Here is a 13,058-nt window from a genome sequence, read left to right on the forward strand (position 1 = left end):
TTCAGATGTGGAACATGGTGAAAATACGCTAAATGGGGAGTCCTGGCATGACTGACATGGGAGAAGATGTGCAATGGCTTCCACTTCTGCTCGGACCACTTCACAGAAACGGACCACGCCGACCCGACCAAAACAAGTTTTATGTCATTTTATTACCTTAAGGACCCCTGTAGGGGGTGTTACATAAAGGGTCGACATGCAGAATTTTTTTACTTAAGGTAACTACATGTTAATTCCGCGACAGGTAGCCTGTTACAATTTGAAGAAATATTGTCGGGCCGGTGATAGCGGCAATACTGTGGGAAAGGTAATTCCAATCAGATGCTGCGCGTGGAAATAAAGGAGGCGGAGAATGTGGCAGTGTGGCCGGGCGACTTGAAGGGCATGGCCGGTACGATGAGATATGCGGGCTGGTGGGATGATAAAGCTTGGACGGTCACGAGTGCTGTAATAACACTCGTGGAACAGGGCTAGAGATGCGATGCGGTGACGAAGTGCGAGACAATAGAGATGGTTCTACTTTTAAGGATGATACAGTGGTATAATAGGATCAATGAATAACTCAAGCTGCTCGATTCTGCACTGCCTCAAGTGTATTTACAAGGTGCACCTGATGCGGGCTCCAGATGGCAGCGGCGTACTCAAGTTTTGGTCTGACAATGTATTTGTAAGTCAGCAACTTTAAGTGTCCAGGCGCGTGACGTAAATGACGTTTTATAAAGCCGAATGTTTTGCTAGCAGACGCTACTATGTTAGTGATATGTGCGCACTATGTGCGATCAAAGGACAATGCTACTTTTAAGTACTTATGTTTCCACACTCTCAGCGTTAACGTTACCGACAGCGTTAGGAAGAGATAAGGGGTTACGACGACGCGAAAAAAAAACTGATTTACATTTAGTGGGGTTGGGTGTCATGAACCACTGGTCACACCATTCGTGAAAACAGTTAAGATCATTTTGAAGGGTTAGTGATAGTACGATAAATGACGCGTTGGTCCGCAAACATATGGTGTGACATGCCACACGTGAAGGCAAGTTATTCATGTATATTCGGAACAGGGTTCCCAGTACTTGACATGGTGTGTCTGACATGGCTCCACCGACAGCGTCGTCCCTGCTTCTTGCGTTCAAAGCAAAGATTGAAGAGTTAGTTAGTTAAATGTGGTTTAGTGGCGCAAAAGCGGCTAAGGTTATGCTGCGCCAAACACGAGGTGTTTTATAATACTATTTAAGTGGAGAAAGGCCGTGTTAATGTACATTTTGTTTAAAAAGCCAGTGTCGTATAGGAATTTACGCAGGTCGGGTAATGGGATTATCGAATCATCACCTAAAATTAAAGCAGGATGTAAAGGTATGTGCATTTGATATAGGTTGTGCAAAAAGTTTAGTCTTTGTACTTCATTGTGTGTGCATGTGAGTAGTATATGCATGACTGTTAGTTGTTCTTGGCATTTTTCACATGTTGGCACGTCTTCTTTTGTAAGTAGATAATTGTGTGTGAGATGTGTGTGCCCAATGCGTAGTCGCCATAGAACTACTTCAAGGAAGCGCTCCTGATGGTTGCACGACTTCCACTCACCAAGTACCGGTTTAGTGAGATATAGTTTGTTTTCTCTACAATGGTGCCATTTGTGTTGCCACTTTGACGTTAAGGCCTTCCTAATGGCACGGATACTATCTTTATATGGAAGTGTTTTGTTTATTATGTCTTTTAATGCTGCCATCGATGCGCATCTATCGGCTGATTCGTTACCAGGTATCCCAACATGACTTGGTACCCAGCAGAAGCGAATTGATCTCCCATATTTGTTAAGCGCGACCATGTTTAGTATGTCCCCTGACAGGGGTTCACACTCAGATTTCAGATTTAGAGCCTTCAGTGTACTTAAGGAATCAGTGTATATTACTGTGTTTTTGTGCTTGCCAGTGATAATCTTTTTAACTACAACCCATACAGCATAAACTTCCGCAGTGAAAACAGAAGCATGTATTGGTAGACGGATACTTGTTTCCAAATTTTATGTTACGGCCCCTACACCCACGTGTTCTTTTGTTTTGGAGCCATCCGTGAAGAATTCCATGTGATTTTGATACTTGTCCTGAAGGGCACTGAATTCTTGTATGATGTGTTCGTGTGGAGTGTTTCTTTTCTTTAAATGTGTTAGTGTCCAGTCGCACAACTGTGTGAAATTGTACCGTGGGGCCACCCGTTGTGGTTTCTTGGCAACCTGGAGTACTTCGTGGGGGATGTCATAATCCCGACAGTATTGTTCATACCGCAGGACAAGTGGCCTAATCATGTTCGGTTTATTTGTGTAGTGTAAGCGTGAGTTGCACTGTGTGAGGATGTTGTAGCATATGTGTTGCGGTGATGACTGAATTCTGAGTAGGTAAGAGAATGTTAGTAATGCTCTGCGCTGCTGTAATGAGGGTTCGTTACACTCAACATATAAACTTTGAATAGGTGACGTTCTGTAGGCACCGCTTGCCAGTCGCAATCCAAGGTTATGTACTGGATCAAGTAGTTGGATGTAGGACTGCCTGGCTGACCCGTAAACCACGGAGCCGTAGTCTAAAAGACTACGCACAAGGGACCGGTAAATACGTAAAAGACAGGTTCGGTCGGAACCCCAGTGCTTATGAGATAAAACTTTCAGGATATTCAATGCTTTATTTGCCTTAATCTTTAGGGTTTTGATGTGGGCTAGGTAGTTTAGTTTTTCGTCAAATATTACTCCCAAGAATTTATATTCTTGTTTTACCGGCAGCCGACATCATTCAATTTTAGAACCAGGTCTAAGTACAATCCTCCTTTTTGCGAGAATAGCTCTGTAACGGTTTTTTGGGTAGAGAAGCGGAAGCCATTTTTCTCAGCCCATTCGGTTAGTTATTAATTGTTATCTGGAGCTGCCTTTCACATGTTTGTAAGTTTGAGGCGCGGCACGCTATTTGCAGATCATCGACGTATATGGAGTGCATAACAGAGGGGGGAATGACTTTGTTAACAGAGTTCATTTTGACTATAAAGAGTGTTGTGCTTAGTACGCATCCTTGTGGCACACCATTTTCCTGAATAAACACATGTGACAGCACCGTTCCTAAACGCACTTGCAATGCTCGGTCCGACATGAAATCGGCTAGACATTTCAGCATTCTACCTCGGATTCCTAAATCTGCTAAGTCCCTTAAGATACCAAACCTCCATGTTGTGTCGTACGCCTTTTCAAGATCAAAGAAAACTGTCAGACAATATTGCTTGTGTAGAAAGGCCGCACGTATCTCGTCTTCTAGCCGGACTAGGTGGTCTATTGTGGAGCAACCTTTCTTGTATCCACACTGACGGTTATCTAGCATGTTCTCTGTTTCAAGGACGTATGTCAATCTTATGTTGATAATGGCTTCATAGGACTTTGCCAGACAACTTGTGAGTGCTATGGGTCTATAATTGGTTGCTGTTGTGGGAGGTTTTCCAGCTTTCAAGAACGGGATTATGACAGCTTTCTTCCACTCTTTGGGCATTTTTCCCGTTTCCCAGATTATGTTGAAGAAGTGAAGCAAGGTCTCAACTGCTTTAGGGGATAGGTGAGCTAGCATTGAATAGTGTACCCTGTCCGGACCAGGTGCTGTTTTTTTGCCACTAGTAAGTACTCTGTTGATTTCTGGAAGTGTTAAAGCGCCATTATACAGTCTTTCTGAACTTCCTGTGGTCGGAAGCTTTAGTTTTTCTGCTAATTGCTTATGTTTCAGAAATGCAGCAGAGTAGTTTTTCGAGCTTGATATATCCTGGAAATGTTGCCCTAATATGTCTGCTTGTTCTCCTATATTTGTTTGTGTGCCTGGAGGTGACAGTATGGGGATAGTGTAAGAAGCGTAATCGCCTCTAAACTTGCGAAGCTGATCCCACATTCGTTTGGATGTTACTGAGCCATTTATAGACGAGACATAATTTTTCCATGACTGTCTTTCGGCTTGTCTGCGTGTGTACCTGGCTTTTGCTCTTGCTTTTTTGAAAGAGAGTAGATTATCTTGTGGTGGGTATCGCCGAAAGATACCCCACGCTTTGTTTTGGAGTTTTTTGTTTGCGTAGATTGTTTCGTCCACCAGGGTTTTAGGTTTTTCCTTAGGAAACCAGACGATTGTGGGATTGTTTCTGCTGCTGCAGCAAGTATACAGGCGGTGATCTTATCATTCATTTCATCTATCACTCTAAAAACTAGGAAGGGTATCGCAGGAGTGAAGCTGCCGGTTCACTCTTCAAAGCGTCGTTTTACTCTCGCAAAATGTCGAGGAGAGTGAAATGCATTGTTCACTCTGTCACCAAGGAGAGAGTGAAATGTGCTTTTCACTCTCCCCTTCAGAGAGAGAGAGTGAAAAGACTCTTGCGACATTAGAAAAGAGAGAATCTTGCGGCAATAGAAAACAAAACGTAGCGTAATCTTCTGCTTCAACTGTAGGTGGCTGGCCCCGAACATGGCAATGTATCATTCATGCACGCTGAGCAAAGAACACATCGTTTTGCTTCTAAGAGAACAGGCCGCCGCAGTTCAACGGAACGCGTAGCGAGCGCTCTACTTTTTCACTCGGAGTGGCTCCACCGCGCGCGCACGCGCTCAAGATCGCGGAACAACACAGCACCGGAGAAAGGTGAACCGTCCAGCGAGCAAAGGCCAGCCGAGGGAGATCGTGTTTCAGCCATCTCGCGGCGCCACGAAAACACGACAGTCGTTCGTCATGCCTTGGATATAACAACAAATCCTCCACGGTAAGTGAATTCTAACTTAGGTGCACATTCTCCGTATATGTCATGCTATCGCCACGAAGTCGTCGCTGCGCTTAGCCGACGCGATTGACAAAGGACTAGGCGTACGCGCTGTCTCTCGATGTCAATCGAAAAAGCCAGTCGTCGCGATAACTGCATGTGATTTTATCACTTTGCGTTGTCCGTAAGAGCTTTAAAAATCGCAAACGCTGCCAGAACTATGGTATGTTCAATAAGACGCCAGGCGAGAGGACGCTTAAAATGGTTAGTTCACCAGCCCGTGATTCCGAGCCTATGCGGAGCGTGATTAGCGTGCGTTTTGTGTGTTTGAATTTATTCAGTTTGGCAGTCTACTGTGTACGGAACGCTGTTGAACTAAGGAATCACATAACAGAAGGCGTCATTTTGCTGGCAGCATGCTTTTTTTTTTATAAATAAACCGCGCGCTTGACGGTGTCTCGCGCAGGGGGAATCTGCGACCACTGAAGTTACGTGCAGCACCAGTGCTAGTTAGAAACTTTGCCGCAGGCATTCAGCTGCATGCTGCAAGAGGTCAGTTGGGCGCGTTATCTTGAACTTACTGAAAACGCATGAGGAATCCATGTTTTATGCTGAAAAAAGTATAAACCCCATATAAGCGATCTTGCGCGCGGCAGCTACAAGCGACGCGACGGAGATGGCTGTCGCGTTCGCTCGTCGCCTACAAGTCGTACTCCGTGCGAGCGACGATTTTGAGAGACGCCTCCCCGGTGTTGCCGGCATGAGGGCTGCAGTCACGCGTGACGCGTGCTTTAGTAATTTACGTTGATGTATTTTACTATAAAAAGTAGCATAAAATATTTCCGGAGGTCTTGCAGTACGTTCTTATCCTTGCACATATAAAAATTGAATCATTTGCTCGTTCCGCGCGACAATCGGTAGTATTTGAGCGATGTATGTACATCCAGTTCCGGCTTCGCACTATTGGCTAGTCGCTCATAGCACTTCTGGGCGACGAGCGACGATTTCTAGATTTCCAGAACCGAGCCATCTGTTCAAGCGACGGCCCGTTTTGTCGCTCGAAGCCGTCGCTCGTCGCCGTCGCGCACTAAATCGCTCTCGCAGTGTTTATCCCTAAGACTGAACTGTTTTTGCTCATGTTGAAATGGTGTGATTATAGGTCTGGTTTTGTCTCCTGTTGCGGTTTTCGTGCACGGTGCGAAACTGAAAGGATGCTTATGTCTACGAACTCGGTGAATTGTCGAGCAGCTAGTTACGCATCGGCATCGAATATAACGGCTGCTGTGTGGAAAAACAATTGCAGGGGCGCTTTGCATACGCTTATTGTTTTGGACATGCCTGTGCATTTGCTAATATGAGTTGGCGTGTCAGAGTTATGTCATATGAACAGCTAAATCAGCCTTCCTCTGGGGGTTACAAGCGTAATGTGTGCATTTTGCTATAGCATGGCAGATCAAGATGTGTTTATCGCTTGAATATTTTTAGTAGAGAAATAAAATATCAAAATAAAATGTTGCTTTAATTCCGTGTTACCAGTCTGTCGTACACGGAACAATAGGTTGGTGTAATAAACTAATAACTGCGGTTTAACTGCAACTTTTACATGCCTACAAGAATCTAAAATGCTAGATTTCAAACTGCAGCAGTAGTCGGGTCTGTCAAAAATGAACTCCACTGCGCACCTCATGCATGAAAATAAGTTCATGCCTTTTAGTAAGCTTAGATGCAGGCCACAGTGAACTTGTTAGTATTGAAATGTGGGTAAGCTTGCCATAACAAGCCTTGTTGCCCTTTTTTATAGGCACATCCATATATCCATTGAGCTGAAGGACAATATTTTCATCCCTACTGAGCATCATGTTTGCAGCTATAATCCTCAAATTATGGCTTCAGCAGTGGCACAACCAGGGATGGTGCGGGGGGGGGCACACTGGGCACGTGCTTAGGATGCGTCACAAGTGGTGTTTGCGATACACCAGACTCATGACAGACCTATGACGTCTGAAAATGACCAATATTCTATTCATTAGCAGGAGTATTCTAACATTCATGAAAAACAAGGATGAACTGTGGTTTTTTGTTTTTTTGCTTAAATCTAAAAATTGAAGTTTAGCAGTTGACTGTTGCAGTCATTTGGATGTTTTGCATGCATTTCACTAGGAAGACTAAGAGCTAAGACTTTTTTATTGCCATGGCCTTGACTGTCTTGATGTTGTTTTAGACCATGCCCTTGTGTTGACTTTTGCATACGATATTTTTCAGGCACCCACTTTATATAACGCAAGAAGGCAGCTGCAAGGACACGAGGATGTGAAAGAGCCAGTGCAGCGCGACTTCACGTAGTGCAGAGGAGCCAATGCCAAAAAATCAAAATACATTGGCATGTTATTTGGACAAGAAAACTAGTATGTCGGTATATTGGGTGTACCATTTGACCAAATGTCAACAAAATCAAGATACAGTATGTTACACGAAGATGAAAATTCTCACGTGCTCCAGGCAGTCATCTTAACATGGTATATTTATGTAATGTCTCTGATTGGAAAGTCAAATCAAGTATGCTCTCTGGAGACAAACACATAGCAGCAAGTGTCATTGAAAAGTTAAAAATGTGTTTTAAGAAAGCTGATTAGTTCTGAGAAGTGACTGGTTTTTGTCTTGCCTCTCAACAGATATATCCATGTGATAAAAAAATAGTGGTACAATGAAATTGCATATTTGCTTATCGACGTAAACACAGGCAGTAAACACAGGCACCGTGCAATGAGCACGGTGCCTGTGTTTACTATAAAAAGCAACAGCCCATGCTTGGTTAGGTTAGGCCCACTACAACATGCAGGCATGGGTGATTGGCGCTTTTTTTATTTCTGTGTCGTGAGGTTTATTGACGTGCGTATAGGTGCAGTGGCACGCAGTGTGGCTAGTACAAAAAGGGGGGGGGGCAGATATATGTAGCTCACTGTACACGACACAGGGCAAAGGAAATCCGTGTTCAGCAACTATGTTAAATGCCATGTACGTAAATTTTACAACACTACTCGTTCGAAGCGCGCACAGGTGCATATTGAAGAAAAGTTTCCAGGGTAGATAATTTAGTTCGTAATTTACACTAATTTTGCTCTAACCACGAGACATAATAATTTCAATATACTGCACGGAAAAACCTAGAGCGAATTAAATTGTGTGTCAGTTTCGTGTGTATACATATAGTCTTTCCTATGCATCAGGTTTTTTGCGTAATGCATTAACAGTTGACAGCCTATCTTATGATGTGTACTCTGTTTACATTACAGTTGTTTATTAGTTTACTCGTTTGTTTTGTGACTGATGAAATGCCGGCATATATATATTTTCAACATTTGACATAACCCTGTATGTTTTGCAGGGACAACCCAGGACGTGCATTTCTCAGCACCCAATCAACTGCCAAAAGTGACTCAAACACAGGCCACCAGTAAGTGGACATCAGTTGCAATTTCACATTATACAGTTGGCGGCTGCCTTGTACGGAGGCTTTTTTTTTAATGAGATGGTGATGTCGTTCTAATGTACATTTTGACCACAAAGGTGCGATCATGTCTCACAGAGGCATATATGGTTGCTATTCTCTGCGAGGGACGTGTTCTCGTGTTCGTGAAGCATTTGTGTTTTGCAGTATTGTCGCCCAATGAGTCGGATATAAACACTAACTCGCCACTGCCAGCAAGTAGTTGCGAGAAACGCATTATGACGCTGTAAAGTTATTTCATTAATTCGAAGGAAAGTTTTGCAGCAGGAAAAAAGGTTGCTATTCCAGCTAAACATGTCTTTTTCTCACAGGTTATTTAGCCAAACTGTGGATGCATGAAATTCGTGACTTATGAATAATTTTAATTTATTCTTTAGTAATGCTTCTAAAAGAGACTAGAAATAGCATGTGACTACCTCTGCAATCAGCAGACCATACATTTACAGCCATAAGTGGCAGTTCCATGCAGTCTCGCACTTTATATAACCTTTCCTTTCAGCAACATTGGAACTGGTGGCTGCGTTTTCAGAAGGAGAAGTGCACTTGACACTGTATATGTATGTGTGAATTCGGTTTTCTTTGTATGTGTCTGCTCACTGACAAACAGTGCAAAAATCTGTTGTACCATGAGCCTGACGACGCCTTCTGCTGCTAGAAATGCGGCACTTCGTATTTTATAGTACTGCATGACATTTAAATCAAAGCTACCACATAAAATGATCAAGAAAACTAACCGCTGTTATAGCTGTTTTCCTCAAAGAACGCTTGTCCTTTATGGGCTGTGTTAATCTGAGCTCTCCACCGATGTTTCCATAGTATTATCCCTTAGTGAGTGAGAGATTGGGGGCAATTAATCGTGTTAGTGTTTAAGTGGTGTCCTAATTATGTGCATTTGTTCCAACAAAGTTGTCTAGATTACTTTATTGTGTAGTGTAAAGCTTATGAAACCATCAGCAACTACTGAGTTGCTAACACGCATATGGATTTCTCACTATACAGGTGAAACTCGGCTGTACCACTGCAGTGCTGCGGAAATTGCCTTCACCAGCGGCTTTGCAACAGCTGTTTCGCAGCATGTCGGTATGTGTTAATTTATAATTATGTTGGGATGGGCTAGTATTATGGACCACTGCTACTCTGTATTGTGACAGATCCATATGATAAGGGATGTAATGAGCACAGCGAAAACCTTTGAATTTTTTACTATGGTACATAAACAGGCTCTCCTTTTCGTCACTGGAGGAGGAGAGAAGGGCATGCAGGCACTCCTGAATGTACATATATTTCAAAACATGAGATGGACATATACACACACACACAATTAAACTAAAGGCAGGGACGTTCCATCTTCCATCTTGAATTGAATTGTGCAGCGCAAAAATACAACACAGACCACAGAGAAGCACACATGTTAACAGGTTTGATACACACGTTAGTTCAACAGATTTGATACTTCAAGTGTGCTATTTTACACAAGGGGGAAGGGAAAGGGGAGAAAATCTGAAAAAAAAGTAGAGTGGAAAAAAAGGAATCGTGCCAAAAAGCATGAGAAGCATCGCGCAGCCAGGATCACCAGCAGGACATCTAAAAAGCACTCTGATAAAATTACATACAGGACAACCTTACGTATAGTTTGTTTCAATCAACTCAGATCACATGCAGCCATTACTGCAATCAAGTTGTTTCCTTATGTCATATGAGGGAATGATGTGGGCCCAAAAAACTGTTTAGAGCTGAAGGATTATGTTCCATTCTAGCCTCACTGCCTGCTTTTTTATCGTATTGTTATCAGCTGCTTATGTTAGGGACAAAAAGTAAGAGTACGAACTGTTTCCCGATTCGCCATTCCACACAACATGTCTTTGTGACTATATATACATGCAGATGATCCATAGTTGAAAAATATTCAGTACAGTAGAATCTCATTACAAGATGCACTTGGTTGTAAGAGACATCTGAAAATGGTTTGGTTGGTTTTCCGATGTTTGCCACGTTAACAATACTGTATACAAGAGACACCTTTGTTACTAAGGATGACTTTTTAAGTATTCACTACTTGGAAGGGAGACAACCCAGACACATTCACTTTGTGCACCTTGTGTGCTCCGAAGGGCGTAAAGATCACGCAATCCTTACACAAGTCAATCGCGCATGTCTCTTTTAGCATGAACCAGAAAAGCAGGGCAACGAGGACAGTGCAGGGCAGAAAGTGTCGGCAGTTGAAGCTGACGAGCGTCTAAGAGCACCTCAAAGGTACTGCGAGCAACAAGGCTTGCAAAGTGAAGTGTTTAAATTCCAGAAGTTGGGAAGGAAGCTGACACAATCTACAGTCACTAAAAAGCTGTGAATGTCTTCTTTAAAGGGCCCCTAAACTACCGAGGTTGAAATTTAGTTGCGGTGTTGCAGTTCTACACAATAAGGCAATGAACAGGTAGCCATGAGAATTTTTCGAAACGGTGCAGTAATAGTGGAGCTACGTGTGTTTGATTATCGAAAAGTAGTCCCCACTCATTTTACTCTTTCATCTGGTACACGCCATATGGACAGTATCGTCTTTTCCTTGCCTAGTACACCTCCAAATGTTACGGGACAGGCCAACACCAACGAGCTCTGTTGCTGCCGCGCTGGCCCGTCGTCCTGCGAGGGGTGGCGCTAATACAACGGAACTATATGGTGACTCGTGTTGAAGAGCCTCGTAGGGAGACCCTTCTGTTGGCGTTTCTGTTCTTTGCCCCCATTGGCTGCCCACAATGGCATCGCGCGCAACGCGACGAGGAAGAAGGAGTGTGTGTATTTGCTTGCAGGCCTTGCCGGCAGTCGTACACTTTCGTTCGACCAATCGACAGCACCGGAAACTGGTGACATCATCAGAGACAGCCTGGTGACGTCAGGACAAACTGGGGGGTGTAGGATAGGTCCAGAGAGGCGCACGGGGTCATTTTCTTCATATTGTGGTGCTCCGGCAGTGCTACGCACTCTGGCATTTGGCTTCGTCGATCGTGACGGCATTCTGATTTCGATACGCGTGTTTACTTGAAATGTTCAAAAAATGTCGAGAAGTGGTTTAGGGGCCCTTTAAGCCACCCTGAGCATTTATTCCTTCAGATATATCAAAACATACTTTAGTGATGATGCATAATAAAGTGATCTAGTCTGGCTCCTCAGTGTCTCAAAATTTTTGGTTTCGAGAGACATGTTTCCCGTGCCTCTTGAATATCTTCTGATGAGGCTTTACTGTAATATACACAAACAATTGTAACTCCTCCTGCAAGTATTATTCATTAAGCCCGGTCACTTATGTGCAAAGCTTGTGGTTAAGTCTTGATGTCCGTACTTTTTAGAGCTATGTTTATTAATTCATGCTGTTCTTATTGGTTCTTCGATGCAGGAGACAATGCCTACGAAATTATTGGCCCTGATCATGAGAGCCCTCAAGGGGCAAACAACATCTCTGTTGCAGAAGTGAGCCCGGTACCACTTGGAAGTTACCATGACAGATGACACGGCAGCAATAGATACAGAGACTGCCACATCTACTGCAGCTGCAACAGTGTACGAGGCAAGCAGCAGCGCGTCAGCATCAGCAGCAGTGTCAGAAGGAACCACACCAGGCCTGGTAGAGCGACATGTGTGCTATCACTGACTTTTTTTGTAGTGGATACAACTCATTTGCTCAACATACAAAAGCTTTTCACCACGACTGTGAGCCAGTGTTATTGTGCAGCAAGTGCAAGACTAAGTTAGGTGTTATAACACAGTACAAGCATCACTTTAATATATGCAAATGCAAACATATTACAGTTGTTGCCTCCCCAGCCAGCCCACATAGTGGCAACAATGTGGAACACATGGTGGGACACAACTCTCCCCCATTACAAGATAGTAGAAACTGTCAGTGTTGTTGCTAGATTGACTGGTCTTTGTAGGCAACTAGAAGGACAACACAGGTGTCATAAGATTGTTGTTGATGTTGTTGTTGAAGAGGTAAAAAAGAAGTTTGATGCAGCTGAAGTGCCAACTGATATTGAGCAAATCAAAAGCAACCACCTGAGAAAGCAACACTATCGAAATTTGGGTATCTATGTGCCGCCAACTCTGGTAAGAATGGCATATAACAGAAGTGTGATGAAAATCACACAGACACTGCTGTTGCATCACTGGCCACAGTGAGCAGCGACTTGTAGGGCAAGAGAGTCAACTGAAACTAACATTATGATATAGTGTCATGCTCCCATGTGACCACTTTTCAAGTTATTTTGCAAGATACAGCTCAACCTCCAGAAACGAGACTGCAACTTGTCTGTAAAAAAGCTTTCACAAAAAATTATTCATAACGCCATTAACATAGCAGTATCTTTTTTTTGTGTCGGTTCGAGGTTCCCGGCTGTCCATTAATGCAAAAATTGAGGAAAAAAACATGTGTCGTACTTGCACCTTTTTAACAAGTACGAGGGGGACAGAACTTTTCTAGTCATGCATCTTCATCATACTATCAAGTTTTTAAATGCCTTTTATAATTATTATTACCAGTTATATCTGAGTGCATTGTATGTATGTAGCAGGTGTAAAATCAGGTCAGTTGGATCAGATGCCTTATCTGCAAGCGAGCCCTATATTCAAGAAATTTGAATTAAAATAGTTACGTTAGAGACGCAGTCTTTCAGCACTTTATTGCCTGTGGTTTAAGCATTGCTCAATACTTTTGTGGGTGGCAATTTCAACCGGCACAGCACTGCGCTTTGCCACAGTCACATTTGTCTTCAAAGCGGTGTTTACCATTTTTGTTGAT

General features: G+C 43.3%; 1 protein-coding gene across 1 annotated transcript; it reads left to right on the top strand.

The window, feature by feature from the left end:
* The first annotated feature begins 4,475 nt into the window (after window positions 1-4,475).
* LOC142568009 (uncharacterized) lies at window positions 4,476-12,679 on the top strand. Its single transcript, XM_075678100.1, has 5 exons — window positions 4,476-4,764; window positions 7,024-7,166; window positions 8,147-8,215; window positions 9,269-9,349; window positions 11,658-12,679. Exons 2-5 carry the CDS (start codon window positions 7,118-7,120, stop codon window positions 11,768-11,770), a joined length of 312 nt encoding a protein of 103 aa, XP_075534215.1. The 5' UTR covers window positions 4,476-4,764; window positions 7,024-7,117; the 3' UTR covers window positions 11,771-12,679.
* The last annotated feature ends 379 nt before the right edge of the window (window positions 12,680-13,058 follow it).

This window comes from Dermacentor variabilis, unplaced genomic scaffold (genome assembly GCF_050947875.1).
Source record: "Dermacentor variabilis isolate Ectoservices unplaced genomic scaffold, ASM5094787v1 scaffold_15, whole genome shotgun sequence".
Classification (NCBI taxonomy): domain Eukaryota; kingdom Metazoa; phylum Arthropoda; class Arachnida; order Ixodida; family Ixodidae; genus Dermacentor; species Dermacentor variabilis.

Coding starts and splice junctions, on each gene's coding strand:
- LOC142568009 (XM_075678100.1), top strand. CDS start 7,118: ATGCCAAAAAATCAAAATACATTGGCATGTTATTTGGACAAGAAAACT. Junction 7,167..8,146: donor TTATTTGGACAAGAAAACTA/GTATGTCGGTAT, acceptor TATGTTTTGCAG/GGACAACCCAGGACGTGCAT. Junction 8,216..9,268: donor GACTCAAACACAGGCCACCA/GTAAGTGGACAT, acceptor CTCACTATACAG/GTGAAACTCGGCTGTACCAC.